This window comes from Sinocyclocheilus rhinocerous, unplaced genomic scaffold (genome assembly GCF_001515625.1).
Source record: "Sinocyclocheilus rhinocerous isolate Xijiao unplaced genomic scaffold, SAMN03320098_v1.1 scaffold781, whole genome shotgun sequence".
NCBI classification, from domain to species: Eukaryota; Metazoa; Chordata; class Actinopteri; order Cypriniformes; family Cyprinidae; genus Sinocyclocheilus; species Sinocyclocheilus rhinocerous.
The window spans coordinates 1835562-1859904 of NW_015658395.1; the positions used below are offsets into that span (position 1 = coordinate 1835562).

The 24343-nt window shown below is 37.2% G+C and overlaps 1 protein-coding gene across 2 annotated transcripts in view; it reads left to right on the forward strand.

Moving 5' to 3' along the window:
* Positions 1-24343, forward strand: part of vps50 (VPS50 subunit of EARP/GARPII complex) — a 141897-nt gene that overhangs the window by 87321 nt on the left and 30233 nt on the right. The window contains exons 19-23 of one of the 2 annotated variants that reach the window (XM_016530397.1): positions 1478-1596; positions 2906-3012; positions 4030-4151; positions 11067-11141; positions 13420-13500. In XM_016530397.1, coding sequence (XP_016385883.1) covers positions 1478-1596; positions 2906-3012; positions 4030-4151; positions 11067-11141; positions 13420-13500 — 504 coding nt within the window. The remainder of the gene's footprint in view (positions 1-1477; positions 1597-2905; positions 3013-4029; positions 4152-11066; positions 11142-13419; positions 13501-24343) is intronic. The other variant, XM_016530398.1, reaches the window with a different exon arrangement.

Sequence of the window (24343 nt, forward strand, 5' to 3'; positions counted from 1 at the left end):
GTGAGCCCTACCTGCCTGGAGTTCGGGCCTGGTGACTCAAGGTCGTCCTGAAACCGAGGCATTGTTATATGCCTAAGGTGCTCTTTACTCCATTCAGGGCACAGGTCATTACATTCTCTGCACTTCCTCCCTCAGAAGAGGACCAGAAGTTGAATTTACTCTGCCCCATCAGGGCGCTGAAAGTTTACATCGAACGCTTCGCCCCGTTTAGGCAGTCTGAACAGCTCTTTGTTTGCTTCAGTGGCCTCGCTAAAGGGCATCTGGTCACGAAGCAGAGACTTTCTAAGTGGATAGTTGATGCTATTATGCTAGCCTACTCTTCCTTGGGCCTGCAATGCCCCATTGGAGTACGAGCCCATTCAACTAGAGGCATCGCCTCTTCTTGGGCATGGTCTAGCGGCGTGTCCATTGCGGAAATTTGTGCGGCGGCCGGCTGGGCCTCGCCATCCACATTTGCTAGGTTTTATAACCCGGTCGTCCCTGCCTTGCACGCTAGAGTTCTTTCTGCATAACTGGCACGCACCTGCTTACGCAGTTCAACACGTAACATGCTCAAACCCATCAGAGGATTTACTTGTGCACTCTCGGCCCTCATAGGTGCCGGGGCTGTGCAAGTCTTCTGGAACGATCACTCGGACCGGGCGTGACCTCTGTGAGCTTAGCCTGTTCGCCTTGGAAGGTGTTTACTAGTCTTGTCCCCTTGGGCCCTGAGGTGCCTAGGGCAAGGTTACACATGTAGTCATTCCTCTGCCATAGCACGGCGTGATTGTACTGGTTCCCATAGCGTCTTAGCAGACGCAGTACGAGTGAAGTATCGATAGGGAATGTACTCGGTTACAAACATAACCTCGGTTCCCTGAGATACGGGAACGAGTACTGCGTTGCTAGCCGTGCTATGCAGCTGCACGTCTCAGTCGTTGCTTCAGTCAAAGTAACCTGAATCCTATGGCGAAGTGCCCGCTTATATAGCCAGATTGCCCCTGGGGGGCTTCGTGGCCATAGATTCGTGCAGCACCGCTGCCGAGCCATTGGTTCATTTTTAAAGTGTACTGCACGAACCAATGGCTGTGCAGTTACACTGCGTTATTGAAAAAGACTTCAGTTCAGGAGAAAAATGACTTTTTCCCATAGCGTCTTAGCAGACACGGTACTCGTACCCATATCTCAGGGAACCGAGGTTACATTTGTAACCAAGTATATAGACTTCTCAGCCATCTCCCAGTCCAGCTAAGCTGATTTTCAGATGGTTTTGGTGGTCTGTTGGAAGAAAAGTGTTGGTCTGTTATTCAAAAGAAAAGCATTTATTGTAATTTTGAAATTGAAATCTTTTGTAATATTTTAAAATTCTTCACTTTAAAATCAATTAAATTATTTTTTTCTGAATGAAAGTATTTAAAAAAACAGTTTGAATGGTAGTGTATGTATATTTTTGTCAATTTTCGGCTTTTATGACTTGTTCTGTTTCCTTTCTCTGCAGTATGAGTCAGATGAGCTGGAGAAGAGTGTGTATCAGGACTACGACAGTGACAGTGATGTACCTGAGGAGCTGAAACAAGACTATGTAGATGAACAGACAGGAGACGCTCCAGTGAAGAGGTCAGTACTGAGCCATCATCCAGATGCTCACGTCACACAGGACCACCTCTAGGTTCTGTATACTAAGTAATTGCCCACCAAATGGTATGTCGACAGTTAGTTTACATATGCATGGTTTGATTGGTGTCCTGTTGGCATGTTTTCATAAATTAGTGTGCTGTAGATCCAGGTCGCACATGAATAGGTTCATTAACCCAAGACAAGGTTAGGAGGCAGCAAAATTCTCATTTATGGACTCTTGTTCCCTCTCAGGCAGCAGAAATAGTTTAAATTCACACTGTGTACAGTGAACACACAAGCTATCATTAGCCTCTTATCAGCAAGAAAGGCTTTAATTATTTTATGAAGAATGAGCCTTTTAAGTCCACAAGGCTGCCGTTTAGAGCCATTCGGGGCTTTGAAGTTTAATAAAACGGTCTCAAGGAGATTGTTAAAATGGCTCCTTTTGGAATTACATCACATGGTTGTGTTTTTCCAACTACATGAGTGTGCAAACTGGTATTTTTTACATTTCCTAATTGCTCTTGGCTTGGTCTCCGTGTCTAAGTGTGATAGAAATATCATAAATCAAGGAAATGATTAGGAATGTGATTAAGCAGTGAACCCTGATGAATATTTAATGCCTGTTTGTTGCTCACGAAGATGACTGACAGTTCTCCCTGCAGTAAATCAGCTGGCACATTCCATGTTGTGACACTTCATTGTTAGAGACTGCCACATTTTGAGGGCTCTAACGTTTTGCCTGTTTAAAATGACATACGTTTTCTTAAACGCAATATGGTGACTCTTGCTCACAATCTGTGACTTCAGTGCTTGTTTAGAATACATCTAGAATATTCTGGGTTCAAGCTGGGTTCAATACAATTTAAGCTCTGTTGACAGAATTTGTGTTGATAATGATTATCACCACAGAAGTAATTTCAACTTGCCCCTCATTTTCTTTAAAAAAGCAAAAATTGAGGTTTTAGTGAGGCACTTGCAATTCAGTCATATTCAGTTAGGGTTTATGGCAGTGCATTTTCATGGCTATAAAGTTACAAACTTGGATATAACTTTACACAGAAATGGTTGGCGAATAAATTTGTTCACGTTAAAGTCATGTTAACGCACATATTGTACATATGATCTGTGATAAATATCATACAATCATCTGTTCTGCAAAACCCAGAACACTCACTTCAGTTAAATCTGAACCCAGGTTAATGACGGAAGTGTGTGAATGAGACTCTTCAGTTTTAAAGGTCATTGAACTCTAATGCTCCTAATAATCCTGGATCTCAGTGTCCCTGCTCTGTCCTCCCTTAATTAGCGTGTCCAGAGAGACACTTCGCAGCCAGAAGAGGTCAGACTACAATCTGAACCGAACCAATGCCCCCATCCTTACCAACACCACCCTCAACATGATTCGCCTGGTTGGTGAGTAATTGACCTTTGAGCTTACACCCATGCAAGACTGATGGTGCATGATAAAGTTGACCCTAAGCAGAAGACCACAGTTTGACCTCTAATTAACATGCTAATAGCTCAATTACTATGAAAGAGGTGCGTTCTTGGAGTCATCTGTGTTCCGTTTCAGCTTCCGGTCATTAACTCCATTCTGAGCATGTGCCTGCTCATCTCTTCAGGTTCATTTGAACGCTTGCTTGATGTGTTGAATGAAATAAAGGCTATAACACCATTCATCTTTAAATGTTCAGTTTAAGGCAAACAGAATCTAAATGCAAAAACATACTGTCATGAATCCCAGGGTTGTAAATGTTCTTTTTGATAAAAGTGCTGATTTTGTGAAATGGCCAATTTAGGTGGTTTCAAATGTTTTGCTGAAATCAGCTGGAGTACTTTTTACATCAGATGTTAAAATTGATTAAACACCATCTGGTAACTTCATCAGTGTTTTAGAAGACATCCATTTTGTTAATTAGTAAAAATTTGAGCCCTTTAAATTATTTTAGGGTAAGAGGAGAGAAAATGTCCATTTACTCACCTCCATGTCGATCAAATGACAAAAAAAAAAAATATACAGTGGGTACGGAAAGTATTCAGACCCCCTTAAATTTTTCACTCTTTGTTATATTGCAGCCATTTGCTAAAATCATTTAAGTTAATTTTTTTTCCTCATTAATGTACACACAGCACCCCATATTGACAGAAAAACACAGAATTGTTGACATCTTTGCAGATTTATTAAAATCCGTACCCACTGTATAATATATATATATATTAAAAAAGTAAAAAAAAGGTATTATATTTTAAATATGGCACAAAGGCTTTGAATGGCACATTTGCCAAGGTATTGCATTTCAGTTCTGTATATCTACATTATTTGCATTCATATTTCCCTAAATCTTTGGTTTTATATTCTGTATGTGAACCTTATTTGTTTGCCTTTCATATATATTTCACATTTTTTTCTGATTGATTTTGCTTTTATAGGAAAATACATGCAGATGATGAACATTCTGAAGCCCATTGCCTTTGATGTCATCCACTCCGTGTCTCAGCTCTTTGATTATTACCTGTATGCCGTCTACACCTTCTTTGGCCGCAATGATATGGTATGCATTTCAAAGCATTTTTATTCTCCTCCTTGTTCGGTGTTAATTCTTAACATTATGCAATATTTATTATGTACAATTGGATCCTTGCTGTGCTATGTTGTGTATTTTCTCTGGATGGTACATGTTCATTAAGAAAAGCATGCCAGTACACTCATTGTTTTTTCCTTTAGTGTTTGCAAGCCTCATGGGCACTGTTCTATAATTACTTCCATTATCATGTGAGCAAGTGTTTAGGCGTAGAGTTTGCCTCAAGAGGCTGGACTCTGAACATCAAAGAAAGGTGTAAATGTCTGAACTAATTCTCAGTCGCTTATTTGCACTATTTCTAAAAATTAGGTTTGCAGTAGTAATTTAACTCTACTGTAACTTGAAATCTAACTTGCTTTCACAAATAGATAGATGTGCTTCAATGACCCTTGAGAGTTTTGGATAAAGAAAGTTGCGCCTGCAGAAGTTCATGTCTAGAATTGTTAAGTGATTTCAATGCAGACCTCTCTATAGGCTTGTGCCCTCAAGCTACAGTTCTCAAAGCTTTAATAAGCACAGCTTTAGGCTAGATGAATCAGTTTCGAGAGCCGGGCCTTCCTAAATAAAATTAGACAGCAGCTCAATAATCCTCATAATTGTCACTCTTTGAGACTCAATAAGCCGTTTCTGAAGAGTCTTCAATGCCTTCGCCACAACAGCAATATCCCACAATATACCGCACTTTAGCAACTCCATAGAAAGCAGCTTGTTTCTTGCTCCCCAGAGCACTCTGGTTATTTTCTGTGCACTGTCCCAAATGACCTTACAACTAAGCCACCTCATCTGCCCAAATGTTACTAGAATAATGAATCTTACGCGGAGTTGCCTTGTTTGCTTTGATTTCCCAGAAGTCTGACTCAAGCCGTTGCAGGTAAACTGGCAAAGACCCCAACTAGTTGCAGTGCAGCCGTTTTAGCTCCCTAAGACTCTGGTAACATAGTAAGGGCATTGTTAAAATAGTCCATGTGACACCAGTGGTTCAATCATAATTTTATGAAGCTACGAGAATACTTTTTGTGCCCAAAGAAAACATAACGACTTTATTCAATGATTTCTTCTCTTCCAGCTCAGTCTTCACCGGTTGAACCACTGCTGTCACATGGACTATTTTAACGATGTCCTTACTACTGTGGAAGGCATTTTCTGCCAATTTTAAATAAATCAATTTAATTATAAAAATGAAAATGAAAACCAGATTAACAATTTCATTATAGAAAACCATACGCAAAATATGTGCCAAAATTGAAAATGAAATGAAATGATGTAATTTTTATTTTTATTTTCACTGTGACTATGCATTGTCCCTGACAAATTGAAAAATAAAATGCAGTTGCTGATTTGACATTTCATTTGCACTGCAGTCTCGAGGCAAAGCTGCCAATCTTAAAATGAAAAGGCAAACGTGAAAAAGAAAATGCAAATACAGTTTTTACAAAGCTTTTTATTAATGCTCACATAATAATAGTGACACAATTCAAATTAAAATGTAAAGTTTATTTTTCGTTTAATTGTCACTTTTATTTCACAGTTTTCATTTTCGTTTTTATTTTCAATGTAAACTTATATGCAAATCCTATGTTGATCAGGGGGCGGGGCTTATTGTTCGCACGACGTACAGAGGCCCGTTCCCACCAAAGTAAAAAATATATGATTCTGTAAGTCATAATAATGAGAAACGCTCTCATATTAATTACTTAATATCTCATAACTCTCATATCAGTGAGAAACTGTCTATTACTTCTATGCATGTGCCAAGCAGCGGAGCAGAAGGGAGCGGCACGCTAGCGACACCTGCTGGTCAAACGTTCACAGCACGCTCTTCTAAACACTCGCGTAATCATAAATAGCATTAATGATAAGTTATCAGTATTTGAGACGGGCTTCCATAGTATAGTCTTTTATCCATTTGTAACATTCATTTTTGTTTGTCTACAACAAAACTTTAACGTAGAATCGTGATCCAAACAGAAGTTTGGAAACGAGGATTTAAACAAGAGGATTATTAAGACAGCACACGCAGCCCATATATCCAAGTCTGCTAAGGAATGCTTCACCTGGAAAGATATGTGCAGTGTGCAAACATATATAATCGTCATCTTTTCAAGCAGTTTAGCATACATTCTAAATAATCATCTTAAAGATGTTTTCTGTGTCTAGCCTATCCTTCAGATGAACGCACTTGAAATAGAGGCCTCCATGAAGTGTTAGCTATATTAACACATAAACCCATACATTTGATGAAGACATTACAATCGAACTTATTAACGAATAAATGCTATTTTATTCAGTTACTTTTAGTTTAAGTTAACACCCCTTTCGAAAAAGGTGTAACTTTTTTTGACAGATTGATTTACCATTTATATAATCACAGCTTTACTACAAATGCCATGGTTAAACTATGGTTAATGTAGCAAAACCATGGTTAATCTGCATGGTTTAATTATATATTATGTATTTGTGTGTTTTGTTTTGAAGAGCGTGCTGTGAACGTTTGACCAGCAGGTGTCGCTAGCGTGCCACTCCCTTCTGCTCCGCTGCTTGGCACATGCATAGAAGTAATAGACAGTTTCTCACTGATACCAGAGTTATTATGAGATATTAAGTCATTAATATGAGAGCGTTTCTCATTATTATGACTTACAGAATCATATATTTTTTACTTAAAGGGGTCATATGATGCGATTTCAATTTTTCTTTTCTCTTTGGAGTGTTACAAGCTCTTGGTGCATAAAGAAGATCTGTAAAGTTGCAAAGACTAAAGTCTCAAATCCAAAGAGATATTCTTTATAAAAGTTAAGAGTCAGCCACACCTACCTAAAACGGCTCGTTCTAACACGCCCCAACATACCGGCTGTTCTGACTCACAGACTGTAAGTACGTTTTTTTTATTTAAAGAGTTTTTATTTTTTTTATATTTAAAGCGAGTTTTTTGGGTAGTGTAGAGTAGGGCTTGTTGTTTGTCATTTCTCCGTTCACAAATGCAGACATGGTTTTATGTTTGCGCGATGCAACGCAACGCGTAAAAAGACAGTACAAGTCATTATAATCCATAATTATGTCCCTACTGGATGCAACGAATGCCTCGTTTGTAATGGGTTTTCATGTTTTTGTCTCGTCGCTCCGGCCGGAGAGGGCATCATCACAATATGGTAAGGGACGTAACATTTCCGTCACACGCTTTGTGGAATTCGACCAATCACAACGCACTGGATAGCTGGCCAATCAGAGCACACCTCGCTTTTTCAGACCGATGAGCTTTGTAAAAATCGGCGCGTTTCAGAAAGGCGGGGCATAGAGGAGAAACAATAATGTACAGTATGTGGAAAATAATGTGTTTTTTGAACCTTAAACCGCATAAACACATTTCATTACACCAAATACACAAAATAATGTTCTTTTTAGCAGGATCATATGACCCCTTTAACTGTGGTGGGAACGGGCCTCTGTACTCTGTACTATGCGCAAACAATAAGCCCCGCCCCCTGATCAACACAGAATTTGCATATAAGTTGACTTTGAAAATGAAAACGAAAATGAAAACTGAAATAAAAGTGACAATAAAACGAAAAATAAACTTTACATTTTAATTTGAATTGTGTCACTATTATTGCGTGAGCATTAATAAAAAGCTTTGTAAAAACTGTATTTGCATTTTCTTTTTCACGTTTGCCTTTTCATTTTAAGATTGGCAGCTTTGCCTCAAAATTGCAGTGCAAATGAAATGTCAAATCGCCAACTGCATTTTATTTTTCAATTTGTCAGGGACAATGCATTGTCACAGTGAAAATGAAAATTACATCATTTAATTTCATTTTCAATTTTGGCACATATTTTGCGTATAGTTTTCTATAATGAAATTGTTAATCTGGTTTTCATTTTTATAATTAAATTGATTTATTTCAAATGGGCAGAAAATGCCTTCCATATACTACGTTTCTGGGCCTTGAACATGGTAGTTCCATTGCGGTCTATGCAGGGTCAGAAAGCTCTCGGATTTCATCAAAAATATCTTAATTTGTGTTCCTAAGATGAACGAAGGTCTTATGGGTTTGGAACGACATGAGGGTGAGTAATTAACGACAGCATTTTCATTTTTGGGTGAACTATCCCTTTAAGGTTTGAGCCTGTCAGCTATCCTAACATGGGACTTCCGTTTGTCAGACCTTTGTGAAGTAAAGCCTCATTTCATTGCCATTATCTGCTGCTCAAATGGGTCCATGCCTCTACCTCTGCAAACTGACTATGTGACTTTCCTTCCCAGGAAGTTTGAGAGTTTCAGGACTGCCTTGCCTACTTCATAAAATCATGGGCCTTTTGAACACTATTGCAGGTGTAAATGAATTCCTGAGTGCAGAGGGAGTGACATTGAAGGGGCATTGAATTTTCTTACTGTTTTCCACCTATGTGAGCTGGGAGAATCTGTTGAGGAAGCAAGCTTGTTAAACAGCATTGGAGGCCATAATAAAGCTGTTGGTTGGGGCATTGGTTTGGCAGTGGCAGCCCAAGGGCATCTGACTGAACCCGTTAAAGACAAGAACTGCCTGCTGTTCTTGGACTTCTGTTCTTGGATTTTCAGACCTCTACTGCCTTGCAAACAGACCTCAACATTTGCATCTTCCACCTTGTTTCACAGCTGCGCTTACTTACCCAGCTCACTGTTGACCACCTCAAAAAGATGTTCATTCTTTGTAGTCTTCAAGAAGCCATGAACTTTTTCTCTGGGAAGAATTCAGTTGGATCCTTAGTGTGCTAATAACATTATTCAGTTCCTTTGTTTCGTTGTTTATATCCTGACATTCTTGAGAACTATACAATAAAACTAAACCTATCAATAATACCAGCCTGTCAGTCTAGGCTTTCATTAGCCTGACCAGTGACGTGCTGTTTTCTAAATGGAGTGTATGGCCTTCATCAACTGTAAAATAGTGTTTCTGTCATGGGATTTGACAGTAGTCTTTAATCGTACCACACAAGCCAGGTGGGGTTGAAACATTTGTCTTGCTAAACAAAAAGATCTCCACACTTCATCTGTCATGCGCTGAATTCTGGTCCCAGTGATGCTTTTATGGCCAAACTCTCTACAGCCTACAGTGATTCCACCTTCCATGTTTTTTTTCCTCTGACATTTTTTTCATATTATCACAGAAGTGTTCCATTTGCACTCTGTATGCTTTGCAAATAATTGTTTGTTTGCTATGCTGAGCCAGTTCTAAATCAAAAGTAAATGCTTTCATGCTGGTGGATTGAGGCCAGTGCCCTTGCACACTATAGAGCAGGAGTAAAGTCTTTGCCTCTCTATTTGGCCTTCGCGTGTGGTTTAGCATCCTTATAAGTCCTGATTTCACTTGCAAAGAAGAACATTCCTGGGCAGACATGGGCCACATACAAGGGTGTTTTAAAAACTGAAGGAAATGAGGGGCCCTGAGGAGAATTGAGTTTCTAGATGCATTGATCAGGACAGGGTTTCAAATGTGAGCTGGATTTCCTGACTTGCTTTCTGAAGACCTGACTCATAATTCCACATATTTGGACACTTATATTTGAACAAGGCTTTGCTGATGTGCAAGATTTCACTTTTTGGCTTTTTAAGCCACTGCTGTTCATTGGAACTAATGCGAACAAGTGAGAAATAAGTCTTCTCCAGCTTGCCAAGGCAACGCTTTTTTCCCCCTGCATGCCCTCTGAGTGACAGTGTAGTGTATTATCTTTGATATTAAAGTGCTGACCACAGAACTTTTCACTTTAGCTTTGTCTTGGCCAAATTCAGCAGAAAATCTGAGGGAGACTGGATACAGCCGCCACAAGATCAGCTGTCAAATGCCAGTGAGGTTCGCCTTTAACCCACCCGACGGGTTTGAAGGCACATTAAATAAAACAACACATCTAATCTTTCTTTCTTGCTCTTGTTCTGGTTTTTGCACATTCACCTCTTCTGCTGATCGGACAGCAAGAGAAAGAGCATGAGAGGGGTTTCTGTCACTAATGGAAACTTTTCAAACTCTTAAATGAGTAAGAGTAGCTGTCAGTATCAGAGGCAGCCGGTCTCGAAGAAAAGCCGATGGAGACAAAAAAGTAAATATCATTATTTATAAAAAATATTTACAAAGCGGCTGAAATTGATATGCTCATTTGGATTCACTTTCACCCATGACTAACTCCAAACACACAAGACATTCAATCTCATATGGAGATTATGTATTGCGCCATTTCATTTAGTAATGAACAACATTAGGATCTGAAAGGTCTGTACGCCATTGTATACAGATGGAGTATCAACTCTGCCATGCACATAATTTAAGATGCATTGGTCTTGGCATTCATTGCTCTTTGCCTCAAGTTAATAACTTAGCTTAAAGGCAATGAATAGAAAGAACGGGGAACGATATGCAAGTGGCTTATCTGAAAATGGATCACCTCCAGGATGATGAAGCGCTTGAGTGTAGGGAAAGCCTGAGTAGTGCTTATTAAGTGTTGCAGATAGAGTTAGTAACGGACAGTAAGATGCAACTGTCACGCTAACAGATGGGTCCTTTGTAAACTTTGCAAAAATGTTAAAGTCAGAGAAAGACTGCAGTTTTATTGTCCCCCTGGCAGCCATTTGTTCACTAAGTAAATGAAAGTGTTAAATTACACAATACTGTGCTTGCTGTAGTTTTGCTTGCACTAATGTGGTGGAAGTCAGTTTTCTTTAATGATTAAATGTGTTATTTAAATGTGTATATAAATGTCTCTTTTTTAAAATGATTAATTGTGCTTAATTAATGCTTTGCAGTAAAAATTCCCAGTAATTACCATATATTAAAAAATCGTATCCAAAAAAAGGCTTTTTTTGCTCTTTCATTATTTGCTTTGTGTCGATTTTCCTTTTTGTTTCTCAATACAAAGCACTTCCAATCTGCATCTCTGCCTTCGCAAGGCTCTCAACCTGGTGCGTCCAGACCGGTGGTCCCTATCTATTGGGTAAGACTGCTGTGTGGAGCCTGCTGGCAGTAGAAATGCCTGCCACTGTGTGCTGTTTTCATCCCCTTACTCATATTTTATATATATATATATATATATATAGTCTGCAAAGTCCTGTATTTTCTTAGTATATGATATTATGTAGATTAGTTTCCATGCTACTTTGTTTGCAAGATTTTAGTTTAGAGTTTTTTCCCACCCAGCTTTAAAGAAAATGTATAAAATTATTTTAATAAATAGCATGTATGAGGGATTGATTTTGATTTCAAAAACAACATAAATTTTGTTTTATCAGCATTTAAAACTAGTTTTAGATCAAATAAGTTACGCTGAACAATATTAAAAGCAAGCTGTAACTGTGAAAGAGCCAGATTAGTTGTGGATGCTGAACTATATATAACTGTATTTTCAGCGTAATAGTGAAAATTTGTATTATTAACATTTTGATCAGTATTATTAATATATTTAGTAAATAGGAGAGGTCCTAGGACTGACCCCTGTGGCACACCTTTAGTTACATTAAGTGAACTAGAAATAAAACCATCTGCCTGTATACACTGAGTTCTGTTTGAGGGATAGTTATTAAACCAACCAATAGCATGTTCAGATAATCCGATACTGACAAGGCGTTGTATCAGCAAGGTATGATCAACAGTATCAAATGCTTTGGATAGATCAATAAATAAGGCTGCACAGTGTTTCTTGTTGTCAACAGATTCAATAAAGTAATTTAGTATATTTAAGGCTGCTGTAGTTGTGCTATTTTGTTTTCTAAAACCAGATTGAAAATCAGACAAGATATTATTAACAGAAAGAAAGTCTTTTAATTGATTGTTGACAAATGTTTCAAGGGCTTTGGCAAGGACAGACAGCTTTGAAATGGGCCGGTAATTATTTAGTTGTGTGGGATCTCCACCTTTAAACAGGGGAAGAACAAAAGCTGATTTCCATATAAGTGGAATTTCATTTAAAACAAGAGAAAGGTTAAAAATATGAGTCAGAGGAGGTGCAATGATAAGTGGAATTTCATTTAAAACAAGAGAAAGGTTAAAAATATGAGTCAGAGGAGGTGCAATGAAATCAGCTGCTAGCTTTAAAAAATAAGGTTCCAATTTATCAGGACCTGCCGATTTTGAAACATCTTAAGATTTAAGGGCTTTACACGACTCAGAAATTGCAACTGGTGAAAAATTGAATGACTGACTAGACACAAAATTCTCTGACTGAACAATTGAAGAGTTTGCATGAGCGCCATAAATTGAATCAAACAAAAAGCCAGAAGCTATAAAGTGTTCATTGAAACAATTAAGTATTTTTACTTTATCAATGATTGCATGAGAGCCTTTCATAATACATGATGGAAGTTCTATACCTTTATTATTTTCAGTTAATGATTTAACAGTTTTCCAAAATTTTGATGAATTGTTTAGATTATTTTGATGTTTGTATAAGGAAATGCTCTGCTTTAGCTTTTCTGACTGCAACCGTACATGTGTTACGCAGTCGTCTAAAATCAAGCCAATCTGAATGTAAATCTGTTTTTCTAGCTTTTGCCCATGCCAAGTTGCACTCATGAAGCATATTTGATAAAAGAGGAGAAAACCATGCATTATCCCGACTCTTCACCCTGTAGTTTTTGAGGGGGGCATGTTTATCAACTAAAGCAGAAAAACTACAATAAAAGAATTCCCAGGCCATTTCAAGGTCAGGAATTAAATTAATTTGTTCCCACTCCAAGTTATTCAGATCATGTAGGAACCCTTGTTCTGAGAAATGTTTCATATCATGTTTTGTTATAATGCGTGGTTTGGATTTTGGAATTTTTGTATTTCTAACCGTTGCGATGACACAGTGGTCACTGATGTCATTCGCAAATACAGATGCAGTTGAATACTTGTGCAGAACGTTTGTTAAAATTAAATCAATTAGAGATGATTTTTCTGGACATTTTAAATTCGGTCTAGTGGGACTGTCAACAATCTGAAAAAGATTTAATGCATCGCAGTAGTTTTTAAATTCATCAGTTGGTGAATGCAACCAATTCCAATTTAAGTCACCAAGAACTACTAATTCTTTAGCATCAAGAATTAGTAGTTATCGAAGTCTTGAACCACACTCGTGGGAGCTGTGTGAATGAAGTGCAGTTTCCTGGAGATGATCGGTGGTGTGTGCACTCTGGAGCTTTAGAGATTGCATTTTATAAGTGTTTGTATTCCTGTATGATTGAAAAGCAACGAAGTCTCTTTCTCACAGGGGTGTGTTTTGTTGTCTCCTGTAGTATGAATCATCTGGGCTGGGTTTGATCAGCAGCAGACTGAAGACGACGCTCAGCCGAATCCAGGAGAGCCTAATAGACGTGGTGAGTAAAAACAAGGCACTTGTAATGCACTCTTTCTGTTTTTTTTTTTTCTCTGGCCATCTCACTCCTATGGTTCATCTCCTCTCTTGGCCTCTCTTATGTAACCATTACGAATCCGAGTGGAAATGGCAGTGTGCATTTATGTGAGTTCCCTATAGCCTCTCATCAGACCTATCATCTCTTACCCCCTCTTACTTTCAGCTATAGCAGCCACAGGTGAGTTAATCACCATCAGTACACTTAGATAGCCCTGCACTCTTGTAGTAAATGTCCTTTGGTTTCCATGGTTGCACCCATTAAGGCACTCTGGGCCAAAGGCCTGATACCCAGAATGCACCATATACCTCTTTCTCCTGGACAAATAGGCAGTCATTATATAGGATCTATTCCCCCAGATGTCTGAATGTCAAAGAGCAACAAAAGATACTAGTTTGCATAAAATAATGAAACATGATTGTTTTTATCCTGTCAGACTTGCAAGTTATGGTGCTCAGTGGAGTCTGGGAGTATGGCTCTGTCTCCAATACTAAATCTAACCTACCTAGACAGCATTTTTAGTCATCGTAGGAGCATGCAAGTGATTAAGCTGTCTCCTAAAGAGATTTCATTTTGGCTGTATTTTGATGCAGCTACAGTATATTGGTATCTTTTGTGGATAAGGCAATCCCACATCTATTTTATGATTAGCTCAGCAAGAAATTTCCATTCAATATAGCAAACAGAGCCAAGAGAAATTGTTTTTCTTCTTTTTTAAGAGTCTGTAGTAGACATGGCATGTCAAGCAGTGACAGCAGTGTCCTGCAGCTTGGCATGTTATTCTCTGCATGACATGCTATTCTTGACATTATTTTGTGCATCACTTGTTGTCAAGTTATGTACTACCATATGTAATTTTATACTATGTGGTATTTTTGAAGAGAAATAAGTACTATATATAAATACTATATGTGTGTATTTATATGTAATTGTATAGATATTTTATATAGATAGATTTTTTAAGAAATTCATGTTTTTATGCAGCAAGGATTAGAAATTATCCATTAAAATACATCTGTTACAAAAGATATCTATTTTGAATTCTGAAATGTATCACATTTTCCTCAAAAATGCTGAGCATAAATATTATGCATATAATAAGAAATGCTACTTGAGCATCAAATCTGGATGTTAGAATAATTTCTCAAGGATCATGTGACACTGAAGACTGACGTTGCTGAAAATTCAGCTTTGCACAGGAATAAATTACATTTTAAAATATACATTAAAATAGAAAACACTTATTTTAAATGTAATAATATTTCGCAATATTACTGTTTTTAATGTATTTTTATTTAAAATGCAGCCTTGTTGAGCATGAGAGACTTATTTTTTAAATATTAAAGAAATAGGACACCCAAAAATGAAAATTGTCATTAATTACCCACTCTCATGTTGTTCCAAACCCGTAAGAACTTGAAGATGAAATCCGAGAGCTTTCAGGCCCTCCATTGCACACAAAAAGTATTCTCATAGCGTCATAAAATTACGGTTGTACCAGTGATGTCACATGCAATATTTTGTTGATGTCCTTACTACCTTTCTGGGCCTTGAACGTGTCAGTAGCATTGCTGCCTATGGAGGGTCAGAAAGCTCTTGTATTTCATCAAAAATATCCTAATTTGTGTTTCGAAGGTCTTACTGGTTTGGAACAAAATGAGGGTGAGTAGTTAATGACAGAATTTTCATTTTTGGGTGAACTATCCCTTTAAAATATCATAACGACTTCAAGGTTTTAAAAAGTAATTTGTAAGTATTGTATATATTTTAGGTGTAACTTTTAAAAATAAAAAAAAGTGCTTAATATGTATATTTAATATTGCAAAGTCTGGATACAAGGTCATTATGATGCAGTGCACATGACATTTATGTGTGCTATTTTCTTGTGCTCATTATTAACGTTTGTTTTGCTAGCTACATGTCAGCTAGCCACAATTGGCTGTGAGTGTGTAATGGCTCTTTTGTGCACAGCAGTGGCTTTTAACACGGTTGCCGATCAGCTGCTAATGAGGTTTCAGGAAATAGGCAGCAAGTTCCCTTTATAGGAAATAGACAGCAAGTTAGGTCTCTAAAAACAGTTATGTTGCCATCTGTTTATGCCATGTGCATGGTAGGCTTTTCTTTGCCCATCAACTGTTTCACGAAAAATTAAATAAAAGACTATAGATTATTATGCCACTGACAAAGACAAATACGCCCCCATTATTTATTGGGTCATCATCCAGGATCAGCTCCCAGACTTTTGGTACCTCTTGCATCACATATCAAGGGACTACATCGCTTATTCCAAAGGGCCTGGCAGGGCTTCAGGTGTCTGTGATAGTGTTGAGAATTGATGACCTGAAGACTTTTGAGAGCAATTGTTTATTGGCTGGAGGTACTGACAGGTTTTTAAGATTATACTAGCTTTATGATGATGATTTGTTATGACTACACACTTCATATTCCCAAAGCACTGCTTTAAGTTCTCTGAATATGAGTCTTGTATGTTCACCAAGTCTGCGTTCATTTGATAAAAAAATCTGTAAAATCGGTTTATAATTGTTGAAATATTACAATTTAAAAGAATGTTTTTTTTAATATTATTTAATATACTTTAAAATGTCATTTATTCCTGTGATGGCAAAGCTGAATTTTCCATACCAGATGCGACAAGTTTCTAAAAGCAATAAAAACATTTTCTCTCCAGACTGAATGCAAAACTGCTGCTTGACATAACACAATCACAGCCAGTCAGAACATATCTGAACATGTGTACCTAAAGGGTGCCTATTAGTAATTTAAGCTATTATTATTGAGCCTTTATGGCTTGCTAAGATACAAAGCTATACAATTTTGCACTTTTTTTTTGTCAGTGTGCCTTAAAGGGATAGTTCACCCAAAAATGAACATTGTTATAATTTACTCACCCTCATGTCATTCCAAACCTGTATGACTTCTTTGTCGAAGATATTTTAAGAACTGTTTTTGTCCATAGAGTGAAAGTCAGTGGAGTCCAAAACAACTGTAAACCCCATTAACTTTCATTGTATGGAGTTCTTCACAATATCATCTTTTTTGTTCTGTAGAAAGTCATACATATTTGGAACAACGTGAGGGTGAATAAATGGTGATAGAATGTTAATTCTTGGTTAAAATATATTTTTAAGGTCCTGGGAGATAAGATACATGGTGTTTACACTGAGTTTTTCTGGAATTTTTTCTTTGGCTAAACTGTCAAGATCTTCTATTTTTTAAAGATTCATATTGTTCATGTCATCTTTAATTTCTTGTCTCTTCTTAATAAGGTCTCAGTGCTTTGTATATAACCTCGTGTAAGCAATCGGAGGCAGAGCTGGAAATTCGGATTCACAGATCAGTTAGCCCCACAGATGGGAAAGATACCTTGCCAGCTCCTGTATTACATGAGACGCTCATCTGACATAGGAGCTGAGAACTTTGAGAATTGAAATTGTAAAGCACACTGTAGCTGAAAGCGATTTTTCTGCACTGGGATTGGAGGGTATTTCCCATGGGTATTTATACCTACTGTGGCCTGCTTTCCAGCGCAGATACAATGATATCACTCTGTGGTTGGAGCAGAATTAAAAGCTCTTTAAACATTATCGCCTCTTTGGCAAGAACAGACCTCCTGTGAGATTTGATCTTTGCTTTTCTTGGATAGCATGGATAAAAACCTCAAAATGTTTAGAGGGAAAAGCCTTTAGGCTCCACCCCCAATGTGCACAGTGCTGTTTTTGTATGACTCGATAAATCTTTTATTACCTAAGATTCATCCTCTGTAAAAGTTTAGCCTCCGAGTACTTTTCACTATATGCAGATTATTTTTTATAAAGATGAGCATTATTTTTTATTTTTTTATTGCCTAATTTAGTCAAAACTAGGTTGTCTTCATCAACACTTTTAGAAAATAACACTCCCTGTTTAGGCACCAGCATCTTTGCTATTTTTGTCAAAGGTATGCTGTTTTCCAAATGTGTGATTCATGGCACACACATGAACAAGGTGGGCGAGACCTCATTTATAAACCCATTATTGCTGCTCGTTTATAATCTCTTTCTGTTCATTGGATAAATCAGTGGGAGTCAGTGAGCGCTGACCGTGTCCGTTCTCAAGAGGCTTGTGTCACTCAAAGCGAAATGTCTTTTCTTGTCACCTCTTCTCATTTCAGTCCTTCAGTTTTACACATCTTTCAGTGTTCGATTCTTTCATTACTGTGACAAGCTAGTCCTGGTGATTTTCAGCAAATCTCTTATTTATCTGTCTGTCTTTTGTTCCGTCATTCATTCTTTCTATCTTCTATTTGTTATATCTGATGTTCTATAATACTCACTGTCTGACTATCTATCTATCTATCTATCTATCTATCTATCTATCTGTCTATCTGTCTGTCTGTCTGTCTGTCTGTCTTTTGTTTTGCCATTCATTCTTTCTATCTTCTATGTTATTTCTGTTGTCCTATATTGTCTGTCTATTGTCTATCTGTCTGTCTGTCTGTCTGTCTGTCTGTCTGTCTGTCTGTCTGTCTGTCTGTCTGTCGGTCGGTCGGCCGGTCGGCCGGTCATTCGTCCTTTGTATCTTCTATCTGTTGTTCTGTAATACTTACTGTCTGTCTGTGTATTTATCTACCAGTCAGCCAGCATGTCTGTCTGTCTGTCCTGCTGTCATTCATTCTTTCTATATTTTATTTGTTATTTCTGTTCTATAATACTCACTGTCTGTCAGTCTGTCTATCTATCGTTCAGTCTATAGTACTGTGAATATCTTTTGTGGACAAAACCCATGAAGCTTTAGGAATGATGTAACGGAATAAAAATTATGGTACAGTATGAAGCTATTAATGTAGAGTCATTAATTATAAGTGTAAATTACAATATCTCTGCTGAGGTCTTCTGGTGTGGTTCTCGTTTACATGGTAACAGGGGCTTCGCTTCAGAATCTCTTCAGACTTCCAGAAACCTGCTGTTGAGCTCAATTTGAAGAGAGCCTGAGACAGCGAGTGTGTTTACCTGTCTTTGTTTGCACACAGATGCTGAAGGCTTCTCTTTCAGATCTGATAGTGGTTCTCCCTCGGGCCAGCTGCAGTTCTGTGATTAACTCTCTCCAGCGATGCCATCCAGTCCCTCGGTCCGCTGTTCTGTGGAGCACCCTGTAAACACTGTATTTTAGCTTTTATTACCTCACATGTTTGTGTTCAGGTGTGTGAGCATCTGTTTGTGGGTGTTACCGCATCAACAAACCTCTTGTGTGAACCGCGTTGGTAACTGCTTTTGCGTTCAGCAAGGTTGTACAGTATGTACAATGGAACAAACAAAGATTTTATTTGATTCCTTGCCATAATTCTTTTTTTCATTTCAGTAAGATCAATTTCACTGCTTTCTGCAGAAAAAAGGGGTTTTACTTGAACTCCAGCCATAGATCCTCCTACAAAGATCAGTTTCAGTTTTGGTGGTACAAATCCAGCAGTCTTAGCATGCATGCAGACAAGATGATTTCTGTTGAGCTAGATTTGAAAAATTATGTCTTCTCACGCAATCAGAGCTATCCTAATAGGATTTTTGCATTGTGGCATCAGTCCTGATCCAGTTCACTTTGAAATCAGATAGAAATGAGCACTTCTTTATTTCGTTGAGGCGCAGTCCTCAGGTCACAGAGGTTCTGGCAGTCAGCTGTCTGCCATGGCTCAGTTTCATTCAACAGCTTGGCGGTTAACCTTAAGCCTGTGGTTGGATTGTGGGAGCCGGCACACTGTGACTTGGCTCATATCACAGACTTGCATGATGGCTGCTCGGGGTGAAGCATCAGTTATTTCCTCCCACTGTCTCCCCTATGTTTATGGCAGTCCACAAGGACATCTGCCTCCATGATTCTCCCACAGGATTAGATCCGGCAGACTTAGGGTATCCTTGGTGTGTGCTGTTCTGTTGTTTGTTTGATATCTGGCCAGTTTGTAAAATATACTGTTGTAAAAAAAGAAAAAAAAGAAAGGGAAAACACAACACTAACATTTGACGCACTGAACATTTGAAAACATCTGCCCATCTCTCAGAACAGTGTTGCTGTGTTAGGCTGACCAAGATGACCAAGATTAATTTCTACTTAACTATTTTATTTTATTTTATTTATTCGTTTATTTTTAGTTTAGTTTAGTTAACACTCTGTTAATGGAGGTACGTGCACCTTATTTTATATTCATATTCAAATTTATTTTATATTAAATTTTTATAAAATGTATTATTTTATAACGTATAGAAAATTTTATTTTATTTTTAATTTATTATGAATTTACCTGACATAATTTGTTTTTGTCTAAAGCGAATCTTTTAAATAATTATTTTAAAAGGGCATTTAAGGTTTTGAGATTATTTCTGGAGTATCAGTCCAGAGCCAGAAGAACATACATCAGCTTTTGCACAAATTCCTAAATCGACAGCAAATTGCCTTTGACTTTCCCTCAGTTGATATGTGACAATTTCAATTTATCTTTGCTGTTTCAAAGAACCACCTTTATGAGCTGTAGATTTGATTTCCTCCATCACAATGAAGCAACAGAGCCTCTTCTTCAAGACCCCATCCTGTAAATTCAAGAAATGGACACTTAAGAGGTTCTAACGCAGGGATAAGGAGACCTGACACAACACATGCAAATGAGGCCTCTAATTCTGTTTGACACCCGTCTAATGAGAAACAAATTTGGGAAATTAGGAGAGGAAGAAGAAATGAGCAGAGAAATGCATTTGCCAACTGACATTTTTGCCCCGTTTCTTACAGAAACCCTTGAGAGTAAAGAATCAAAGTAATATTGAAGCCAGTGCAGTGTAAACATACTTACAAGAGGAAGAGCCCATTATGAACGGTGCACCTTGGGAAAACCATCTGTTTAATTTGACATTACAGAGCCAAGATGTTTTTCGTTACCGCAAACATACTGCATGTGTATGACTAGAAAGATTCTTTAAAGATAAGTGGTATTATTTAGATACATCAATGCATAGATGCTTGAGATTATTGTTAATACATAAAACATTTCCTGACATGTTTTACTCAAGGTGGATGTTCTGTAACCTCATTATAAGTAATGAATCCAACGGCATGTCAAAGATGTCATCAGATTATTTGAGACTCGAGCAGGTCATACCGCAGCTCTAATTACTCTATTTGCAGCATATCAGCTTCTACAATACAGGCGAATCCCAACGACAACAGTTATCATTTAAAAGGGTGCACTTCCAGCTGATCCACGTGTGAAGTACACTATATTTTTCCAGATGATACCATTATGATGTTAGACCTCAAAGCCAGGAGGATTAAGAACAGTTTTGTGGGTATAAAGCCTTGAATGCCATCGTAGCCACAGAATATATTACTTACAAAGCCAAGGCTTTGAGGACGTACCGCATAAATATGTAGTACAGTGTTGGCAGTATCTACCATATGTTCTTGTTTTGTAGAGAGATCTTTGTAGTAGTAGTGCCCTGGAAAGTAGAGATTTTGTCTCACTATATTTGTGATTCTCTGTTATTTCTAAAATAAGCACAGTGTATCTCTGAAAGAGCAAAGGACGGAAATGTTATCAGCTCAAGAAAATGAGAATGTCGCAGACCCAACATTTCCAGACATTTCTTCAATTTTGAGACTAGAGTAATTACATATCAGTAGAGCCATGTTTGCTGAAGATGTCAAAGATACCAGTAGCTGCTATTTCGAGAGCTTTTTTTTTAATTAAGCCTGTAATTTGTGAGCTGTTGGCTTGAAAATGTTCTTCTAATTGTGTAAAGTGGTGTTATTGCAGATTTTTACAATGACCCAACCCTGCATCTTGAATTTTTGAACAATAATTACTAAAACGGCTTTTCACCACTGATCTATATAATTAAGCCTGTAATTTGTGAGCTGTTGGCTTGAAAATGTTCTTCTCTCAGCACTGCCTTATCTATGCTTCAATACGTTCAGTTTGAAGATTAATGGTAAAATTACAATGTTTGTTTGTGGCACAGATGTCTTCCTAATTGTGTAAAGTGGTGTTATTGCAGATTTTTACAATGACCCAACCCTGCATCTTGAATTTTTGAACAATAATTACTAAAACGGCTTTTCACCACTGATCTATAATAGAATATAACAGTTCAGTAAGGCACTCATTACTGCAAAATAAACCCCTACAGGGTGATCAAGATGGAAAGTGGCTACTTACAAAATAAGTAAATAAATGGACACTCAAGATTGATTTGAGGTGAAATTATTTTACCTTGCGACAAGAAAGAGACCACAGAATGAATCAAGACAGGAATTTTCAATCGCCTTTTTGGTACTAAGGTTTCTCGAATATAAAGATAGCCGTATATTTTTTATATTTCATATTTTCCATTTATAGACAACTCAATACTATATGACAACACATTGACAGTGTGTTGTTTTGCAAATTAAATGATTAGCTTTTGTTTACTGTACCAAAGCCAAAAATAAATAATTGATGTATTAATTGAGAAATGTGATATTATGTTTGATATTATACAGTATGTGCTCAGTATAAGAAAAATATATTAATTTACAAAATGTATGCATATTTGGTTTAATTTTTACTGATTGAAATATACTTGCTATTTTTTTTTAACCTCTAGAATCTGTTTGTTTGTGTGATTAAAAGAGAGAAATCTCTCACACTACTCTAACCTGCAAGAAATTCTATATTTATCAAGATAATATAAGACACATTTCATTCATGTAACCTTTCTTAGACATTCCGAAGGTTGCATGACCATCACAATAAATATTGGATTTCCTGGAAACTGTTTTTTTTTTCTTTGTTTATATTATTTCCTGCAACCTTTAAGGTTTGTGAAGTTTGTTTATTTTTTCCTGAACTATTGGTGTACTTAAAATGCATCAGGCATACCTGCAGACACCATGTGAAATGTCTAATACAAAAATGGGACTCTGTTTATGTCGACAAGTGCTGTTTTCCCCCAATCAAGGTGTTTGAAACTGACAAAATCAGACCACTCTGTCTAGTTTATGGGTTCAAATACCACCTGGTTGGAGCAGGCTCTAGTTAATCAAGCAAATAACAGCCATTTGGGCCTCTTGCTAAACTAAAGTGACAGCCAGACACAGTGATGGGGACCTACTGGGCTGAGCTGTTCTCTCAGTGTTACCAGCCGAGAGTAGGGCACACACACAAAGACAGAGAGTTAATTTGTGCGACAATGCTCCGGCGTACTCCCACACGGGCGTGAGGATGCTAGCTCAACACGAAGAGTAGAGAAGGGGGTCAGCTGGGGCCAAAGGAAACATAGCACTCTGTGTAGAAACGGTTGGGGAGATGTTAGCGGGTGAAACGTGGGAGGGAGGTGTAAAGAAATGCTGGAAGAAAGTCAGGCAGATTTAGTCTGATTTTGTCTTGGAAAAGGCTGTAATGAGCAGAGCGATTCAGGGGACTTTAACAGTGACTGGATAGAGATGAATGGGATTGTGCATGCAGTTTGAATGCCAGATTTGGCACTGTGAACGTTCCTTATAAAAAAAATAAATCATATCAGCAGAACTGTTTAAATAATCAGTGTTGAACTGGAAGAGGTGTTAATGTGGAAGATGCCTCAAGCATTCACAGTAGAAGGGTGTTTCTTCAACTATGAGCACTTTTGGCATGTTTCACACTATTTCTAATTTATTTGATTTGTGTTTTAACAATGCCAAACAGTAAACATACAGTATATGAATCACAGGAGAATTCTATTATTTGTGGAATTCTTTTTCTAAAAGTTGTAAGCATTGGTTTAACCACATTTCAAATGATGTATTTTTAATAGCATGATGAAAATGATGGTCTCATTCTTCCTCCTAAAGCAAATTCTACAGCTAGCATTTTATACATTTATGCTTGGGCTGATACACATTGGTGTCTTTTTAATAGCCATGTCTTAGAAAAAAGGCTTTTTACTTTGCTTGCTATGTGAGTGCCTGGATGTGGATTTTTTGCAACAGGATCCACTTTTAGCATTTTATACATTAGCATTAAAAGCAACTAAGTAATATTTTATTCCATTTTAACTACATTACATATATATATTTTGAATGATTTGACAAAATCACATCTATATTCTTAATATTATAAAATACATAAATAATTTTTACACAAAATAAAAAGTCAATTTTTCGCTTGGAGTTATTCATGTTTCATAATGTATTTATTATTGAAAATTAATTTTAAGATTGAATGTTAAGATTTAATTATTTTAAGATTATTTCAAGAGTGAAACATTAGTAACAACATATAAATGCATTTAAATATGTAGCATAAATAAATAATGACACAATGACATTTCCATAACAAAAAAGGGGATTACTCTTTATTTTTTGTTAATCCCATTAAAGTTACTCTTCATTAATAACAAACATGTATTAGTAAAAAGAAGTATTGTGAATGTTTTTCACTCTGTTTGATTGACATGTATGCACATGATGTATTTCAAGTTTAACCAGGACAGTGACCTTAAATCACTTCTTTTCTGTTAGGACACACTGTTATGTAAAGGAAATGCAGATATTATTCGAATATAACAGTATAATGGATGTGTATGTGTTTTGTATTTTCATAGAAGTGTGTTTTATGCTACTTTAAAGTGGCTGACTGAGACCGAGGTTCTTTGTGCACATCGCAAAAAAACGTACTAAACATTAAGTTTGTGGCCTTACCTTTTTGCCCTGAAAAAGCATAACGCATCAAAGGGGTAAAACTTTGTTTGCAGCTTCCTACACTGTCCCAAATGTCCAGATTAGAAGCTTAATAGGCATAAATGCATAATGT